General features: G+C 51.5%; 1 protein-coding gene across 7 annotated transcripts in view; it reads left to right on the plus strand.

Moving 5' to 3' along the window:
• Window positions 1-15,821, plus strand: part of RALGAPA2 (Ral GTPase activating protein catalytic subunit alpha 2) — a 1,855,355-nt gene that overhangs the window by 1,035,465 nt on the left and 804,069 nt on the right. For all 7 annotated transcript variants that reach the window (XM_085612413.1, XM_085612412.1, XM_085612410.1 and 4 more), the window contains one exon: window positions 217-325. In XM_085612413.1, the coding sequence (XP_085468539.1) occupies window positions 217-325 (109 nt within the window). The remainder of the gene's footprint in view (window positions 1-216; window positions 326-15,821) is intronic.

Here is a 15,821-nt window from a genome sequence, read left to right on the forward strand (position 1 = left end):
ACTGATTAATTCGCCCGCACTGGCGGGGAATCAATCGCGCGTGGGCGAACCGCGGCCGTTATGACGAGCCCAGCTCGTCATGAGCACAGATGTGCTGTGACTCATGACGAGCCCAGCTCGTGATAAGCATGGAAGGGGTTAAGAGAATAGTTAACCCACAGCAGCCATTCTGGAATGCTTACATAAAGAGTCGATGTTTGTTTTTTGTTTGTGAAGGTGCATTGCTGTTTGCTCCCTTGGACTCTGGGTATGTGAAGAACTGATTCAGTGTACGAACCACCCCCAAGTCAAGGACGCCATCAATGTTATTGGAGTAACACTGAAGGTATGTTTCTTTTTAGAAGCTTTGGAGTTGTTTCTACTATTTGTAAATGTTATTTCTTTTGCGTGTCTCCTGCTCTCCATTCTACAACAATTTGTAAATTAACCTGACAAAAAGCAAACTTTAATAAGAAAGGCCTGTAGCCTGTATTTGAGTTTTTTCATGTTGAGATGATTGAAGAGTCCAGAGCTGTAGAGGGGAATTTAAGCACAATCGCAAAGAACTAGCACAGGAGAACATTTACTGAATTTCTTGAAAATAATAGAGCCGGAGTCTGAAAAATATTCATACCTCTTCACTTTTGTAGTTAATTTTCTAAATTTCAGGAGTTCGCAAACCTTTCCAAGAGTACTCCTGGGTACATGATGTGAATCTCGGATTAACTCTATGCAGCACCAGTTCTGCATGTGTAAGTGCATAAATGCCTTTAGATTAACATAATTTCACTTTTACATTTCTCCCCTTCTGAGAAATAGTTTTGCCTTGAAAAACCCCTTTTCTTACACCCCTCCAATTTTGAAGATGCTCTTTCCCCATTTCCACCATGGAAATTGGTTCACTTGTGCCCTTGATAGGCGTAAGTCTGTGACTTTTTCTAGGGTGGGCTCACGATTTTACTGATCTTCCCAAATTTTTCAGGGTATTCCACCATGGAATGTCCATTACTCCCTACTGGTAGGAAATGTAGTCATGTGTTATATTACAACATAATGAGGTAATACAAACCATGATTCAATTTTTTAATATGTGTCTCCTTTCCACTTAAACTTAAACAGTTTAATAAAGTCAACATCAATTTGGATCAGTCAATCAATCAAGTGTATTGTAAAGCGTGACGACTCACCCATAAGTGTCTCAAGGCGCTGGATTGGGAACGGGGGGAGGGGGAGAGTTGACTAATAGTTCCCAAAGGAACATGAATAATTATTACATTGTGTTTTCGTAGAATTACATGTCGTTGGATTGTGCAAGAAAGATGTTCATAAGTGATCCTACCTTTCGTATGCACAATAATTGTTGGAAGTGCAAGACAATAATTAGTCGAGAGTCACTAATATATTCTTAATAACACCATGTGTAACACCTTTCTCTGCTTTGCTCCTTAAAGCAGTGAGTAAAAAAAAATATTATTCGTGTTTTCTACGTAATTGTGCACAATTAATGGAAATGAGTGAAATCAAGCAATAAATTGAGATTTTACATTTTTAATTTCTGTTCTGGGCAAGGAAATATTATTTAAATTATGTTGGTGTCTATGATGGCTCTGAATATTGAAAGCTTTGACCTGTATTCCAGTTACCATTCCCTGAGCAAATAAACTTTCTTGCTGAAATAGCAATTGGTAGCTGAGAGAGAGAGAATCTGGTTCTGCAATTTATTTTGTTGGCGAATAAGCGCTGAATGAAATTTGTGAGCTTATTCGCGCAAGTTTGAAAAGCATCTAACCAATACTAACTGGATCTGAAAGAGACACGTTAGTGATAGATTCCTTACCTTAGAATATCCCTAGGTGTCAGACTTGATCCGGAAGGTTTTCGTCAGCAGTACCCCTGCACGTCAGTAGGCGTCATGGTGCGGCTCCCCGTACATCGCTGGCGTCGTATTCGCCGGGATGAAGCCTGGGAGCTACTTAGACGCGCCCACGCGCGCTGATGTCAGTTCTTTCTTTTTCCGCGGCGCCAGCAAGCACAGATCCAAGAGAGAGCGGTACTCCTAGTTAATATTTTAACTTTATTTCTGAGACTTGCTGCTCTTGCTTGTCGAGTACTCGAGTTCTGGTGCAGTGGAGATGCCCGGGGTTAAGTCCTGTAGGGACTGTCGTCGGAACATGTCGGTGGCGGACCCGCATGACGTGTGTCTCTTCTGCTTGGGGCACGCCCATGACCCCGAGATGTGCCCCGATTGTCGGGCCATGGCGCCGAAAGCTTTGCGGGAGTGTTCCCGAAAGTTGTTGGAGGCCGGACAATCGGTTCCGCGACGCTCGAGGTCCCGCTCTTGTGGGAGGTCGAGGGACAGGTCTCCGGGCCGACACCACCGTTCGTCGGAATCGGGGACAGGTAAGTCAAAGCGCCATAAGAAGTCAAAGAAGCGACGTCGCTCTTCGTCTTCCCCTCACCGGTCGCGAGACGCGGGGGAGGGTGGTCACTCCCCCGCGGCTCTGGTGGAGCCTCCGTTGTTGCCTGCGGCCTACCCGCCTTTCCCGGGGCGTACGCGACTCTGGAAGAAATACAGGTATTCCTGTCGGTCATGGGCCGTTTATTTGCCCCATCGGGCCCCTCGGGTGTGCTTTTAGGTCCTGTGGACCCGTTGGGTGGTTCTGCCCCCGTGCTGCCGCCTTTGGCCCCGGATACGCGAGCAAGATACCCTGCGGCGCCGTTGGCTCCGGCCTTGGTGCCGGGTTCGCCGCCACCTCCGGACGCCGTTGCCTACGTCGAGCCTGGATTGGTCTATTATCCTCCGATTCCTATTCCAGGTGGGGAGTTTATTCCTTTTCCTGGGCCCCTCGTCCTTACCGGCCTCCTAAACATCCGGTGGACGAAGGGGAGTACTGGGAGGGGTCTGAGGACGCTCTCGCAGCTCAATGTGAGGATGAACCGGAGTGGCAGGGTGATATGGAAGGTCCAGGCTATCTGGATTTCTCTCCGCACCCTGGTACACTGTCCCCTTCTTCCGTAGCTACGGAGGAGGTTGGGACTTTTTCTGTGGTGTTGCGTAGGGCGGCTGAGGCTCTTAACCTCGAGCTCCCTTCTGTGCCTATCAGGACCAATCTCCTGATTGAGGTGCTGCAGCCGGCAACCTCCTCGGCGGAGCCGGTACTACCCTTGAATGACGCGCTTACAGACATTCTGTTAAGCACCTGGACCAAGCCTAACACAGGGGTTCCTGTGGATAGAAGTGTGGCACGGTGCCATCGCGAAACCGGGCGACCCCAGTTTTCTCACGCAACACCCAACGCCTGAGAGTCTGGCCTCTGCCTCTCCAAGCGCATTCCCTTTCGCACCTCCGGACAAAGAATCTAAAAATATTTGAGCTATTTGGGGAAAAAGATTTTCACCTCTGCCAGTTCCGGGTTGCGAGCGGTGAATACTGCATGCCTGTTGGCCGCTATTCCCACTCTGTGTGGGACACTGTAGCACAGGTGCTGCCTCAGTGCCCAGTGGAAGCTCGAGCAGTGCTCTCCCAAGCCATTACCGAGGGGAGAGATGCTGCAAAATTCACTATCCGTTGTGGCCTTGACGGAGCTGACTCTCTCGACAGAGCAATTTCCACAATAGTGGAGCTACGCCGTTACGCCTGCCTCAGGACAGCTGGCTTCTCCGGGGATGTCCAGAACACTTTGTTGGACATGCCCTTTGATGGCACGCGCCTCTTTGGTGACTAAGCGGATAACACTTTGGAACGCTTTAAAGACTCCCGGGCTACAGCCAAGTCCTTGGGTCTTGCCTCCATCGGCGCTCCCTTGGGATCTGCCTTTCGCTCCTTTCGAGGTCAGGGACCAGGCGCCCAAACACGTTTTTTCTCAGTGCCGCCGGCCTGCGCAGCCATAGTCTCAGCACAGCTGTGGTCGGGGGCCCGGCGAAGTTGGGCACGGGACCAGCGTGTAACGCCCTGAACGTCTCAGGATCGTTTAACAGACACGATAATGAGGACGCAACCACTTGTGAAGGGTTAGTTATTTTAATGAAGGCAAAAATAATACAAAGAATAAACAAAAGTTATAGTCACTGGAATCCTCCAGGCTAAGTACGTTACCAGCCCACCGCACGGATGGTCCTAACCGTCCTCTGCATATACGCCGATCCCGGCGTATGCCAACAGAGGGCAGAAATGAAATGGCCGACAATGCCAATCGGTAGGCTGTGAGGGGCACGAAGAGTGTTGGGGAGAATCGAGGAGTCAGGGAAACACCCAGCCGGGGTCTCTACCTGAAGGGAGCAGCCACTCAACCTCTTCCTCAGACTGCACCGGGACGCGGAGTCACCTCCTGGTGATGCGTCACCGATACCCCAATCAAATAGCAAGAAGACTGAACCGAGAGCAGCCGCTCGATCGATCCTGTGGACTTCCGAGTCTGTAACGCGGCAAACACCTCCTGGTGTGCGTTACAGCTGGCAGTCCCTGTATCTCTGGTCTGGCTGGGAGTTACGACTCCAACCAGCAAAAAGCGCCACTGCGCTTTGACTCAGCCGAGTCAAAAAGCGAAGCTCAATGGTTGACCGGTAGAGCTTCCGGGTCCTTCACAGGTGACGATGGGGCAAGACACGGCCCAGGGAGTAACGACTCGACCTACCTCCGTTCTTGCCTTACTGGAGCACCACTCCGGAACACTGCTCTTCACGAAGCAGGTACGTCGGTGTAAACACAATATCCGACAGCGTTGTACCTCCCGGTTCCTCCCTTTATAGGGCGTGTTTTCCTTGAGTTATGTAACAGCTCTCCTGTTTACATAAGGGCGTGGTTTCCTTGAGTTATGTAACAGCTCTCCTGTTTACATAAGGGCGTGTTTTCCTTGAGTTATGTAACAGCTCTCCTGTTTACATAAGGGCGTGTTTTCCTTGAGTTATGTAACAGCTCTCCTGTTTACATAAGGGCGTGGTTTCCTTGAGTTATGTAACAGCTCTCCTGTTTACATAAGCTCTCAACCGCTAAGCATCCTGGGAGATGTAGTCCGTTTTTGCTGGTTACCGTTTTCTTCCCCTCGCATGACAGGAATTCTTGACAGTACATCCTCCCTCTCAGCGGCTCCCCACGGGTCCAGCGCTGGCTGGAACAAGGAGACCAAGCGCGGAGCATGAACCCCTTCAGCCGGTTCCCATGATTGCTCCTCCGGGCCATAGCCTTTCCACGAAACCAGGTACCACAGCTTCCCCCTGCGCCATTTGGACGCCCGTATGCCCGATACTTCATACTCCACCTCCGACTCCACGCATACCGGCCTAGGTGTCCCAGACGGCTTGGAGGGTGCAGGTTTGAGCAATGATACATGAAAGACAGGGTGTATCCGTAATGACCGGGGCAAGCACACCTTCACGTTCACGGGACCAATACACTTGGCAATTTGATAGGGGCCCATGTACTTGGGATGGAACACACTGTTCTTTCGAAACCTCATGTTTCTTGTGGATATCCAGACGTAGTCTCCAGTGCGGTACAGTGGCCCGGGCCTTCTCTTCCTGTCTGCCGCAGCCTTGTATTTTCTCTTGGCCTCTATTAGGACAGCCCTTGAGCGCATCAACGTGTCTTTTATGTGTGCCACCCTGTCCGCTGTGGCAGGAATCCTGTCCTCTCTGAACGGATGTAGAAATGGCAAGAACCTGGGATGTTGGCCATAGTTGCTATAGAACGGAGATGACTGTGTGGAGCTGTGAGTGGCGTTGTTATAGGCTATCTCTGCAACCCATAGCAAGTCGACCCATTCTTCCCTGCCCTGGTCCACAAAACATCGCAGATACTGTTTGAGCGTTTGGTTCAGGCGCTTGGTTTGGCCGTCCGTTTGAGGGTGGTAGCTGGTGGACAGGGCGGTCTTAACATGCAGCGCAGTGCACCAAGTCTTCCAGAATTGCGCAGTAAACTGCGACCCTCGGTCCGACACGATCACCCCAGGTAATCCATGCAGTCGCACCACATTCTTTAGAAGTAGTGACGCCAAGTCCCCGGCCGTAGGGACTCTCTTGCAGGGGATGAAGTGCCCCATTTTCGTCAAGTAATCCACCACCACCAGTATTGCCGTCATCCCCTGGTCTACCGGTAGGCCCACCACGAAGTCCAGTGATATGCTATCCCATGGTCTATCCGGGGTCGGAAGTGGATGTAAGAGCCCTTGGGTTCGGCCATGGTCGGCCTTCATGGTAGCACACGTAGGACACTCCTGTCCCCACCTCCTGACATCCACTCTCATGGTTGGCCACCAGAAATGCCGTCCCATGCTAGCCACCGTTTTTTCAAAGCCCAAATGACCTGCGCATGGAGAGTCATGGCACCAGATGAATGCTTGTTTCCTTAGCCTAGGCGTGGGTATCAATAGGCACCTGCCCTTCAGGGGTATCCCGTCCTTCAGCTGCCATTCTCTGTGACTGAGGAGCCACCTCCGCCATGCGAACGACCTGATCCCTCTCTTTATTCCCCTCAGGAAAGTATCCGGTTGGATAACCCCCAATACCATCCTCGGGGAAATGATGGAACGCTCGGTCGCAGGCAATGGTTCCTTAACTGCAGATTGACGGGACAGGGCGTCCGCCTTCCGGTTTTCCGTCCCCGGCCGATATGTGATGCGGAAGTTGAACCCCGCAAAGAAGATCATCCACCGCAGCTGCCTGGGAGAAAGGTGTCTTGCGGCCGTCATGAACTGTAGATTCCGATGGTCCGTGTACACCGATACCACATGTCTTGCCCCCATCAACCAATGCCTCCATTCGGTGAAGGCGTCCTTGATTGCGAGAAGCTCCTTCTCCGCAATATGGTAGTTGCGTTCGGCGTCGTTGAGTTTGCGGGACATGTACGCAACGGGATGAAGCACCCCTGTGTCGTGGTTGCGTAGGGACAAGATAGCCCCCAGCGCCACATCCGAAGCGTCCGCTTCCACCACGTAGGGGAGATCCGGATCGGGGTGAGCCAACACCGGCGCCTTACCAAAGGCGCTTTTCAGGGCCTCAAAGGCTGTGTTCGCTTCAGGGGACCAGACAAACTCCTTGGACTTCCTCAGTAGCTGTGTGATAGGGGCCACCAATCCTGAAAATCCATCTATAAACCGCCTGTAAAAGTTGGCGAAGCCAATGAAACTTTGGACATCCTTCACGCTTTGGGGCACCGGCCATTCTTTCACCGCCTTGATCTTTCGTTCTGCCATCTCCTGTCCCTCTGGACTCAGCATCACTCCGAGGAATTCCACGGACGTGACGTGGAAGTCACACTTGCTGAGTTTACAAAACAGCTTGTTTTCCCTCAGCTTTTGGAGCACAGCTTTGACGTGGTGTACGTGCTCCTCCACACTGGACGAGTAGATGAGGATGTCGTCGATATATACGACCACGTAGATATCCAACTCCTCTCTGAATACCTCATTCAAGAAGTACTGAAAGGCTGCCGGGGCGTTGCACAGACCGAACGGCATGACGATGTACTCAAAAAGGCTGAACCTGGTCTTAAAGGCGGTCTTCCACTCGTCTCCGTCCCTCATGCGCACCAGATGGTATGCCCCTTTCAAATCCAACTTGGTGTAGATACGAGCTTTCTTGACCTGTTCCAGAAGTACACTGATGAGAGGCAAGGGGTACCGATTCTTTATGGTTATCTCATTCAATGCCCTAAAGTCCACACAGGCTCTCAGCTCCCATTAGCTTTCGGGATGAAGAAGAGTGGCGAGGCGGCCGGAGACTTGGACGGGCGGATGAATCCTAGCTTGAGGAGTTTATCCAGGTACCCCCGGAGATGCACGTTTTCAGGCTCCATCAGGGCATACAGCCTGCCGCTGGGAACGCTGGCCCCTGGCACCAGGTCGATCTGGCAGTCAAACTGTCTATGTGGTGGTAGCACTTCCGCCTTCACCTCATCAAATACATCCTCAAAACTGTGATAAGCCTGGGGGAGAGCCACATCTTTTTCTGCCGCTGTAGCCACCGTCTGACTCCCGCTCTCATCTGCGTCAAGGGATTCCGTTCTTTTTCCACAATGCAGGATGCAATATGGTGACGTCATTTCGACGCGATGTGTTGGCCAATCCACAGAGGGGTTGTGTTTCTGTAGCCACGGCAATCCCAATATGACGCCATATTGGGGCGCTCGGATGATGTTAAAATCGATTTGTTCCAAATGGTTCCTCCCATATCTCATCGGAAGGACCCCCGTGTGCTGCCCGATGGGCCCCGTCACCAATCGCCTTCCGTCTACAGCATAGACGTCTTCGGGTACCGCTTTGGGAAGAAGCACTAGCCCTAGCCTGCATGCCTCGTTGTGGTCCATAAACATGCCAGTGGCCCCTGAATCCACCATGGCCACAACGGGTATCCACTGGTCATGCACTCCCACGTGCACCGTGAGAAACAGGTGTCGGTGTCCCTTAGTGACCGAGTTGGAAAGTGAAGGGATGGATGAGTGACTCCGAGATGCCCCTTCTTTGGTCTGGGAGTCCTCTAGTTTTCCGCCGGTATGTCCACCACGGCTGTTACCGACCGGTTGGCCCGATAACGTGACGTCTTTGGTTTGGCAGGGCATTCACGTACGTAGTGGCCTTTTTTGCCACAATATAGGCACAATCCTTGTTTACGGCGTGACTCTTTCTCCGTGGCTGTGAGGCTCGCTCGTATTGCGCCGATGTCCATGGGTTCTCCCTTGGATGCGGTGGAAGTTTCAGGACTTCCCACCGTCACATAGGATGGAAGGGATTTTGCTTTTCTCCCATGATCCCCTTTTCTTTCCCTTAGCCTATGTTCCAGCCATAATACCAGGTTGATAAGGCCCTCACATGTCTTGGGTTTAGGGTCAATATGAGCCACGGCGTCTTTGAGCTCATCGCACAGCCCGTGATGGAAGAGCGCCGTCTGTTTAGCAACAGGCCACTTGGTTTCCGCAACCAGCCGTCGGAACGCGTTGAGATACTGCACCAGGTCGTTGGATCCCTGTCTCAACTCAAGCATTTCACGGTCCGCCGTGTACGAGTCAGCCCTTCTGTCGAATACCTTCAGGAATTCCTCGCGAAAAGCACCCCAATCACATAAGAGGGGGTCGTCCCTGCTCACCAGAGGTACGGCCCATTGTGCCGCGTTTCCAGCCAAATAGGAAATAAGGAAAGCCACACGAGCCTGACTCTTGGGGAACGCCTTTGGTTTGCACGATAAATGTAGCGCCACTTGTGTGAGGAATACCTGCACTGTGTTAGGATCCCCACTGTACCTCTCTGGTGTTGCCAAGGGGATGGCTACCGGCATTTCCACTACTACAGCAGGGGTCTGGTCCGTGAGGGAGGTGCTGGGCGTGAGTGGGTCCAAGTGGATAGCATCCAGTCTGGCTTTTACATCGGCTGTTTCTTGCCTAGAGGCAGCCAATTCAACTTGCACGGTCGCTAAAGCAGCCAGCACATCATCAAGTGTTGCCATGTCTGTTATCGACCGGGAGACAGTTAGTGTATTAAGGTCGGATATTTTGTAACGCCCTGAACGTCTCAGGATCGTTTAACAGACACGATAATGAGGACGCAACCACTTGTGAAGGGTTAGTTATTTTAATGAAGGCAAAAATAATACAAAGAATAAACAAAAGTTATAGTCACTGGAATCCTCCAGGCTAAGTACGTTACCAGCCCACCGCACGGATGGTCCTAACCGTCCTCTGCATATACGCCGATCCCGGCGTATGCCAACAGAGGGCAGAAATGAAATGGCCGACAATGCCAATCGGTAGGCTGTGAGGGGCACGAAGAGTGTTGGGGAGAATCGAGGAGTCAGGGAAACACCCAGCCGGGGTCTCTACCTGAAGGGAGCAGCCGCTCAACCTCTTCCTCAGACTGCACCGGGACGCGGAGTCACCTCCTGGTGATGCGTCACCGATACCCCAATCAAATAGCAAGAAGACTGAACCGAGAGCAGCCGCTCGATCGATCCTGTGGACTTCCGAGTCTGTAACGCGGCAAACACCTCCTGGTGTGCGTTACAGCTGGCAGTCCCTGTATCTCTGGTCTGGCTGGGAGTTACGACTCCAACCAGCAAAAAGCGCCACTGCGCTTTGACTCAGCCGAGTCAAAAAGCGAAGCTCAATGGTTGACCGGTAGAGCTTCCGGGTCCTTCACAGGTGACGATGGGGCAAGACACGGCCCAGGGAGTAACGACTCGACCTACCTCCGTTCTTGCCTTACTGGAGCACCACTCCGGAACACTGCTCTTCACGAAGCAGGTACGTCGGTGTAAACACAATATCCGACAGCGTTGTACCTCCCGGTTCCTCCCTTTATAGGGCGTGTTTTCCTTGAGTTATGTAACAGCTCTCCTGTTTACATAAGGGCGTGGTTTCCTTGAGTTATGTAACAGCTCTCCTGTTTACATAAGGGCGTGTTTTCCTTGAGTTATGTAACAGCTCTCCTGTTTACATAAGGGCGTGTTTTCCTTGAGTTATGTAACAGCTCTCCTGTTTACATAAGGGCGTGGTTTCCTTGAGTTATGTAACAGCTCTCCTGTTTACATAAGCTCTCAACCGCTAAGCATCCTGGGAGATGTAGTCCGTTTTCGCTGGTTACCGTTTTCTTCCCCTCGCATGACAGGAATTCTTGACACAGCGGACCAGCGGATGGGTCAGTCCACCACGGCCCCTGCTACCACTGCCTCAAAACCTTCCTAGTGCGGAGTTTCAGGCCCACCAAACGCCAGCGGGCGGTAGGATTCGCCTTTACCTCCCCCACAGGCGCACCATCACTTCGGGCTGGTAGGTTCTGCAGATAGTCCTAAGGGGCTACTCCCTCCCTTTCGAGACTTCCCCTCCAGCCATGCCGCCTCAGTACCACCGCATGTCGGGGGATCACTTGGCGCTTCTCCAGCAGGAAGTTGCTGCCCTCTTGGCCAAGGGGGCCATCGAGCACGTTCTTACGCCAGAAGTAGGTCGTAGTTGTTAATCCCACTACTTCCTGGTTCCAAAGAAGGACACAGGTCTGCGTCCTATCTTAGACTTCCGGAACGTCAATCGCTTCCTCCGGAAGGAGAAGTTCAAGATGCTCACGCTTGCTCAGGTCTTGTCTGCCCTAGACCCACAAGACTGGATGGTAGCGTTGGACTTGCAGGATGCTTATTTTCATATCCCCATCCTGCCGGCCCACTGGCGTTACCTGCGGTTCACGGTAGGCCACAAGCACTTTCAGTTCACCGTGCTCCCTTTCGGCCTTACCAGCGCCCCTCAGGTGTTAACGAAAGTGCTGGCAGTGGTTGCAACTCATCTGCGCAGATCAGGGGTCTCAGTCTTCCCCTAGCTGGACGACTGGCTGTTGAAGGCAGGCTCGCTCCAGGCAGTCGTCTCCCACCTCCAGACTGTGGCCGACCTACTGCATTTGCTTGGCTTCTTCATCAACATGCCGAAGTCTCACCTTATTCCCTCTCAGAAACTCCTCTTCATCGGAGCGGTTCTGGGCACAGCGCTGTCCAGGACATTCGGGCTATGATTCCAATCTTTCAGCAATTGTCCTGGGTTTCGGTCAGGACGACCTTGAGGCTGCTGGGACACATGGCCTCCTGTATCCTGCTAACCAACCATGCCAGATGGCATATGCAGGCTCTGCAGTGGGACCTGAAGTTCCAGTAGGCGCTGCATCAGGGGAACCTGTCCCACTACGTCCAGATCTCGGAGGGCACTCTACAAGACTTGCAGTGGTGGCTCACGGACCAGTGCTGGGTCAGCGGCAGATCCCTCTCCCTTCCCCAACCAGAGCACACAGTGGTGACGGATGCGTCCCTCCTGGGATGGGGCGGCCATATGGGAGAGGCGGTGATCAGAGGCCTCTGGTCTCCGGCGGAGTCCAAGCTCCATATCAATCTTTTGGAGCTGAGGGCGATCCTACTTGCACTGAAAGCATTCCTCCTCTCTGTCAAGGGGAGGGTAGTGCAGGTGTTCACAGACAACACCAGATCTGCGCGGTTTAGTTTCCAAGGCGGCACTCGCTCGGAGATGCTTTTCATCGCGAGTGGAGTTGCTGTCTGTTGTACGCCTTTCAGCCTATACCACTTCTACCCAAAGTGCAGAAGAAGATCAGATGCGACCGGGCCCAATTCATTCTTGTGGCACCGGACTGGGCTAGAAGACTTTGGTATCCCAAGCTACTGAGTATGAGCGTGGATCCCCCAATGCGACTGCCTCTTTGGGAGGATTTTCTGTCGCAGCAACAGTGGACGGTCCTCCACCCGAACCTGTCCAGCCTCCACCTCCTTGCGTGGAGATAGAGCGGCGACAGTTGATTCCATTTGACTTGCCTCCTGAGGTCTGTAATGTGATTCTGGCAGCCAGGCGTCCCTCAACTAAATCGGTGTACGCCTGTCAGTGGAACAAGTTTGTGGCATGGTGCACAGCGAAAGCTGTAGATCCCCTTTCTGCCCCTCTTTCTGAGGTCCTATAGTTCCTTCTCTCTTTGGCCCAGCAGGGCTCTGTTCTGGGCACTATCAAGGGCTACCTTTCTTCTCTTTCAGCCTTTCTCAGGCTGCCTCATCAGCCCTCTTTTCAAGTCCCCTGTTGTCAATAGATTTCTCAAAGGCATTACTCACCTTTTCCCTCCTATTCCTTTTGTGATGCCTCAGTGGGACTTGAACCTGGTTCTCACATACTTAATGTGCGCTCCCTTTGAGCCTCTTCATAACTGTCCCTTGCGGTTATTAACTTTGAAAACTGTCTTCCTGGTGGCAATCGCCTCCGCTAGGCGTGTGAGTGAGCTCCAGGCTCTTTAATGTAAACCTCCTTTCCTGGCGATTCATCCGGACAAGGTTGTGCTTCAACCACGTCCCTCCTTTCTGTCGAAAGTAGTCACTGCCTTTCATCTTGGGCACTTTCTTTCCGCCTCCGCACCCTTCAAGAGAGGAAGAGAGGCTCCACGGTTTGGACCCAAAATGTGCGCTTTCATTCTATCTCAACCGCACACAACAGTTCCAGGTGGATGACCAGCTCTTTGCTGGCTACGTGGGTACCAAGAAAGGCCGAGCTGTGCACAAGCGGACTATCTCCCGATGGGTTCTCTTGTGCATTAAAGCCTGTTACTCTCTGGCTAAAAAGGCACCTCCGGTAAGGCTGCGCCCCCATTCTACCAGGGCCACAGCAGCTACTACAGCATTGGGACGCGGTGTTCCCCTGCAAGATATCTGTCAGGCAGCCACGTGGGCCTCGCTGCATACTTTCACTAAGCACTATTGCTTTGACAGTCCAGTCCGGAGAGACGGCTTTTTTGGCCAGTCGGTTTGCCGTGACTTTCTGGTGTGATTTCACCTCGCAGACCCTCCACCGGGGTTGGTATTGCTTGGGTATGTATTCTAAGGTAAGAAATCTATCACTAACGTGTCTCTTTCAGATGCACAAGTTACTTACTTGTGTAACGATGTATCTGTCAGAGACATTAGTTAGTGATAGATTCTTTACCGCCACCCATCCTCCCCGTTCGGCGAACTGTTCTCTAGGGTTCAGGTCATCCCTTTCAGGGTCCTAGTTCTATTGCACCAGTAGTCGGTCTCTGGCATGGCTCTGCGTTCCTGGCGCGGAAAGTCGTGTACAGAACAGACGTCAGCGTGCGTGGGCGCATCTAAGTAGCTCCCATGACGTCATCTCGGAGAATACGACGCCAGCGACGTACGCGGAGGCGCACGACGACGCCTACCGACGCGCAGGGGTACTGCGAACGAGGAGTTTTCCGGATCCAGTCTGACGCCTGGGGTTTTTCTAAGGTAAGGAATCTATCACTAACTAATGTCTCTTACAGATATATCGTTACACAAGTAAGTAACTTGTGCTTTGAAGCCTTGTTAGTTATAACTTTTCTCTTTTTAGTCAAAATGCAACATTCTTTGGAGATCCACACTGGTCTGTTTTTTATCTAGCACACCCGCAAAGAATACTGGATCATGTTCACTTCATTTATAGTGTCATTGTGCCCAGCATGGACCCAAGAAAGCTGTTGTAACTTCTACAAGGATGGTGTAGGCCATTTTTCTGTTGCCGAGGCAGAGCTTCGGGTCTAGTGCAGCAACGTGTTCTGCTTTGGACCATTGTAGGAGGCTGGCTCTGTATTTGGTGCACACTTATTTAAGTGAAGCACCTTGCACTAATCCAGGCAACCTTTATGGCGATTTTAGTGATCTTAGACAACCATAGAACGATCTCTAAGTGGTAGCTGTGGAGAGCAGCCTTCAAGCTTATCTTGAAGGAGTGCTAAGCAGCTTGTTTTACCAGATCTAATCATGCAGTGTAGGTTAAACGAAAAAGAACCACACAGTGTATATATAAAAATAAGTCTATTTATTACACAACACTTCCTAACACCTTGGTATATCACCTACCTGCAGATATAAACACAAATACACAATAATACTTCAATTGCAATAGGTAAGTAAGCACAAAATACAGTAGTCTCCACGGGAGACAAAACTATATACTAAAAAAGTGGAATGCGAACTGTGATTGAAGTCTGGATTTGGACCAGGAGACTCAGAGGCGCTAGGTACACAAGGAACACCTAAGGTAAGTACCCAGGAACCCTACAGAGTCTGTGTGCAAAGTGGGAACACAGCCGCTTGTTCAATGGAAGTCAACAGGAAGGTCACAGTTGCAGTATTGGAGAAGAAGGATCCTTCCTAGTGAATCCTGAAGAAACCCCATGAAAGACAGAAGTTTGGAGAGTCACCCCACCCATGGATACCCCTGGAACCAGGATACCTACACCAGGGAAGCAGGGTGCATAGGTGGTAAGTGACATCGGAAACTGCTGTAGACTACAATGGAGGACTTCTGAAAAGATGCCGATGGCGAAGCTGGGCGAGAGTCAGATGGAATCCAAGGGTGGATTCGTGAAGAGGAGAACCTGCAAGCCGAGGAAACAGAGTCTATGCCATTCGGAGGTGACCAGGAGGCACGAAAGAGCAATGCTCACCGATGTCGGATGGTTCTGGAGTGATGACGGTGACCTTGTCACTGCAGCTGTGGGGACCAGGTGACGCGGAGGAAGACCAGGAGCTGTGCACAAACTGTCCCACTTCGGAAGTTGAGAACCAGGGGGTTGGTGTCCGGTTGGCGCACCAACAAGCCTTGTCAGCTGCAACAGGCTTGGAAAACAAAGAAGGAGCAAAGTTAGGACCAGCAAGGTCCAAGTGACTCGCTAGAAGCAGGAAAGTCAGAGCAGATCCTGTGCAAGCAGGGAAGCCTACTGATGCAGGAGAAGACCCTCAAGAGGACCCACAGGCTGAAGGCACAGGGGTCGCATGAGGACCTTGAGCAGCTCACCAAAGATGAAGGCCCACGGTGCAGAGGATGTGATGAGGACACTGATCTTGGCAGAAAGAGATGCTGGAGCTTCTTGTAGCCTGAAAATCTACAAGACATGATCAATGATAAAATCACGGTACATATACAATGCAATATTGTTATATCACAAATGATACTGAAGTCACAGCGATCGCCGACAACACTTTCAGTCCCCTGTGGGTTAAAATCAAGTCTGATTTATAACATCTTCTCTTGATCTTGTAGGTTCACATATCTCCCCCCTGTGGGTGTTCCAATGCCCCCAGACCTGCGTCCATTTATTCGGGCACCCCCTGGCTTCATATATGGACTTTTCCGTGACCATTCATCAGTCCATGTCCTTTTCCTAGTCTTCAATACACGGTGGGCTCTGAGCTCCCCATAATCTTGTAATATCGCGTTTTGCCACCATCAGCCCCAAGGTGACCCAAGTACGCTCTCTGGAGTTTAGGTCCGTGGAGCTCCATATGTTTAAGAGGGCCAGTTTAATGTTACATTCTAGATTCCAACATGTTTGAGACCAAACATGCCT

This window comes from Triturus cristatus, chromosome 6 (assembly GCF_964204655.1).
Source record: "Triturus cristatus chromosome 6, aTriCri1.1, whole genome shotgun sequence".
Taxonomy (NCBI): domain Eukaryota; kingdom Metazoa; phylum Chordata; class Amphibia; order Caudata; family Salamandridae; genus Triturus; species Triturus cristatus.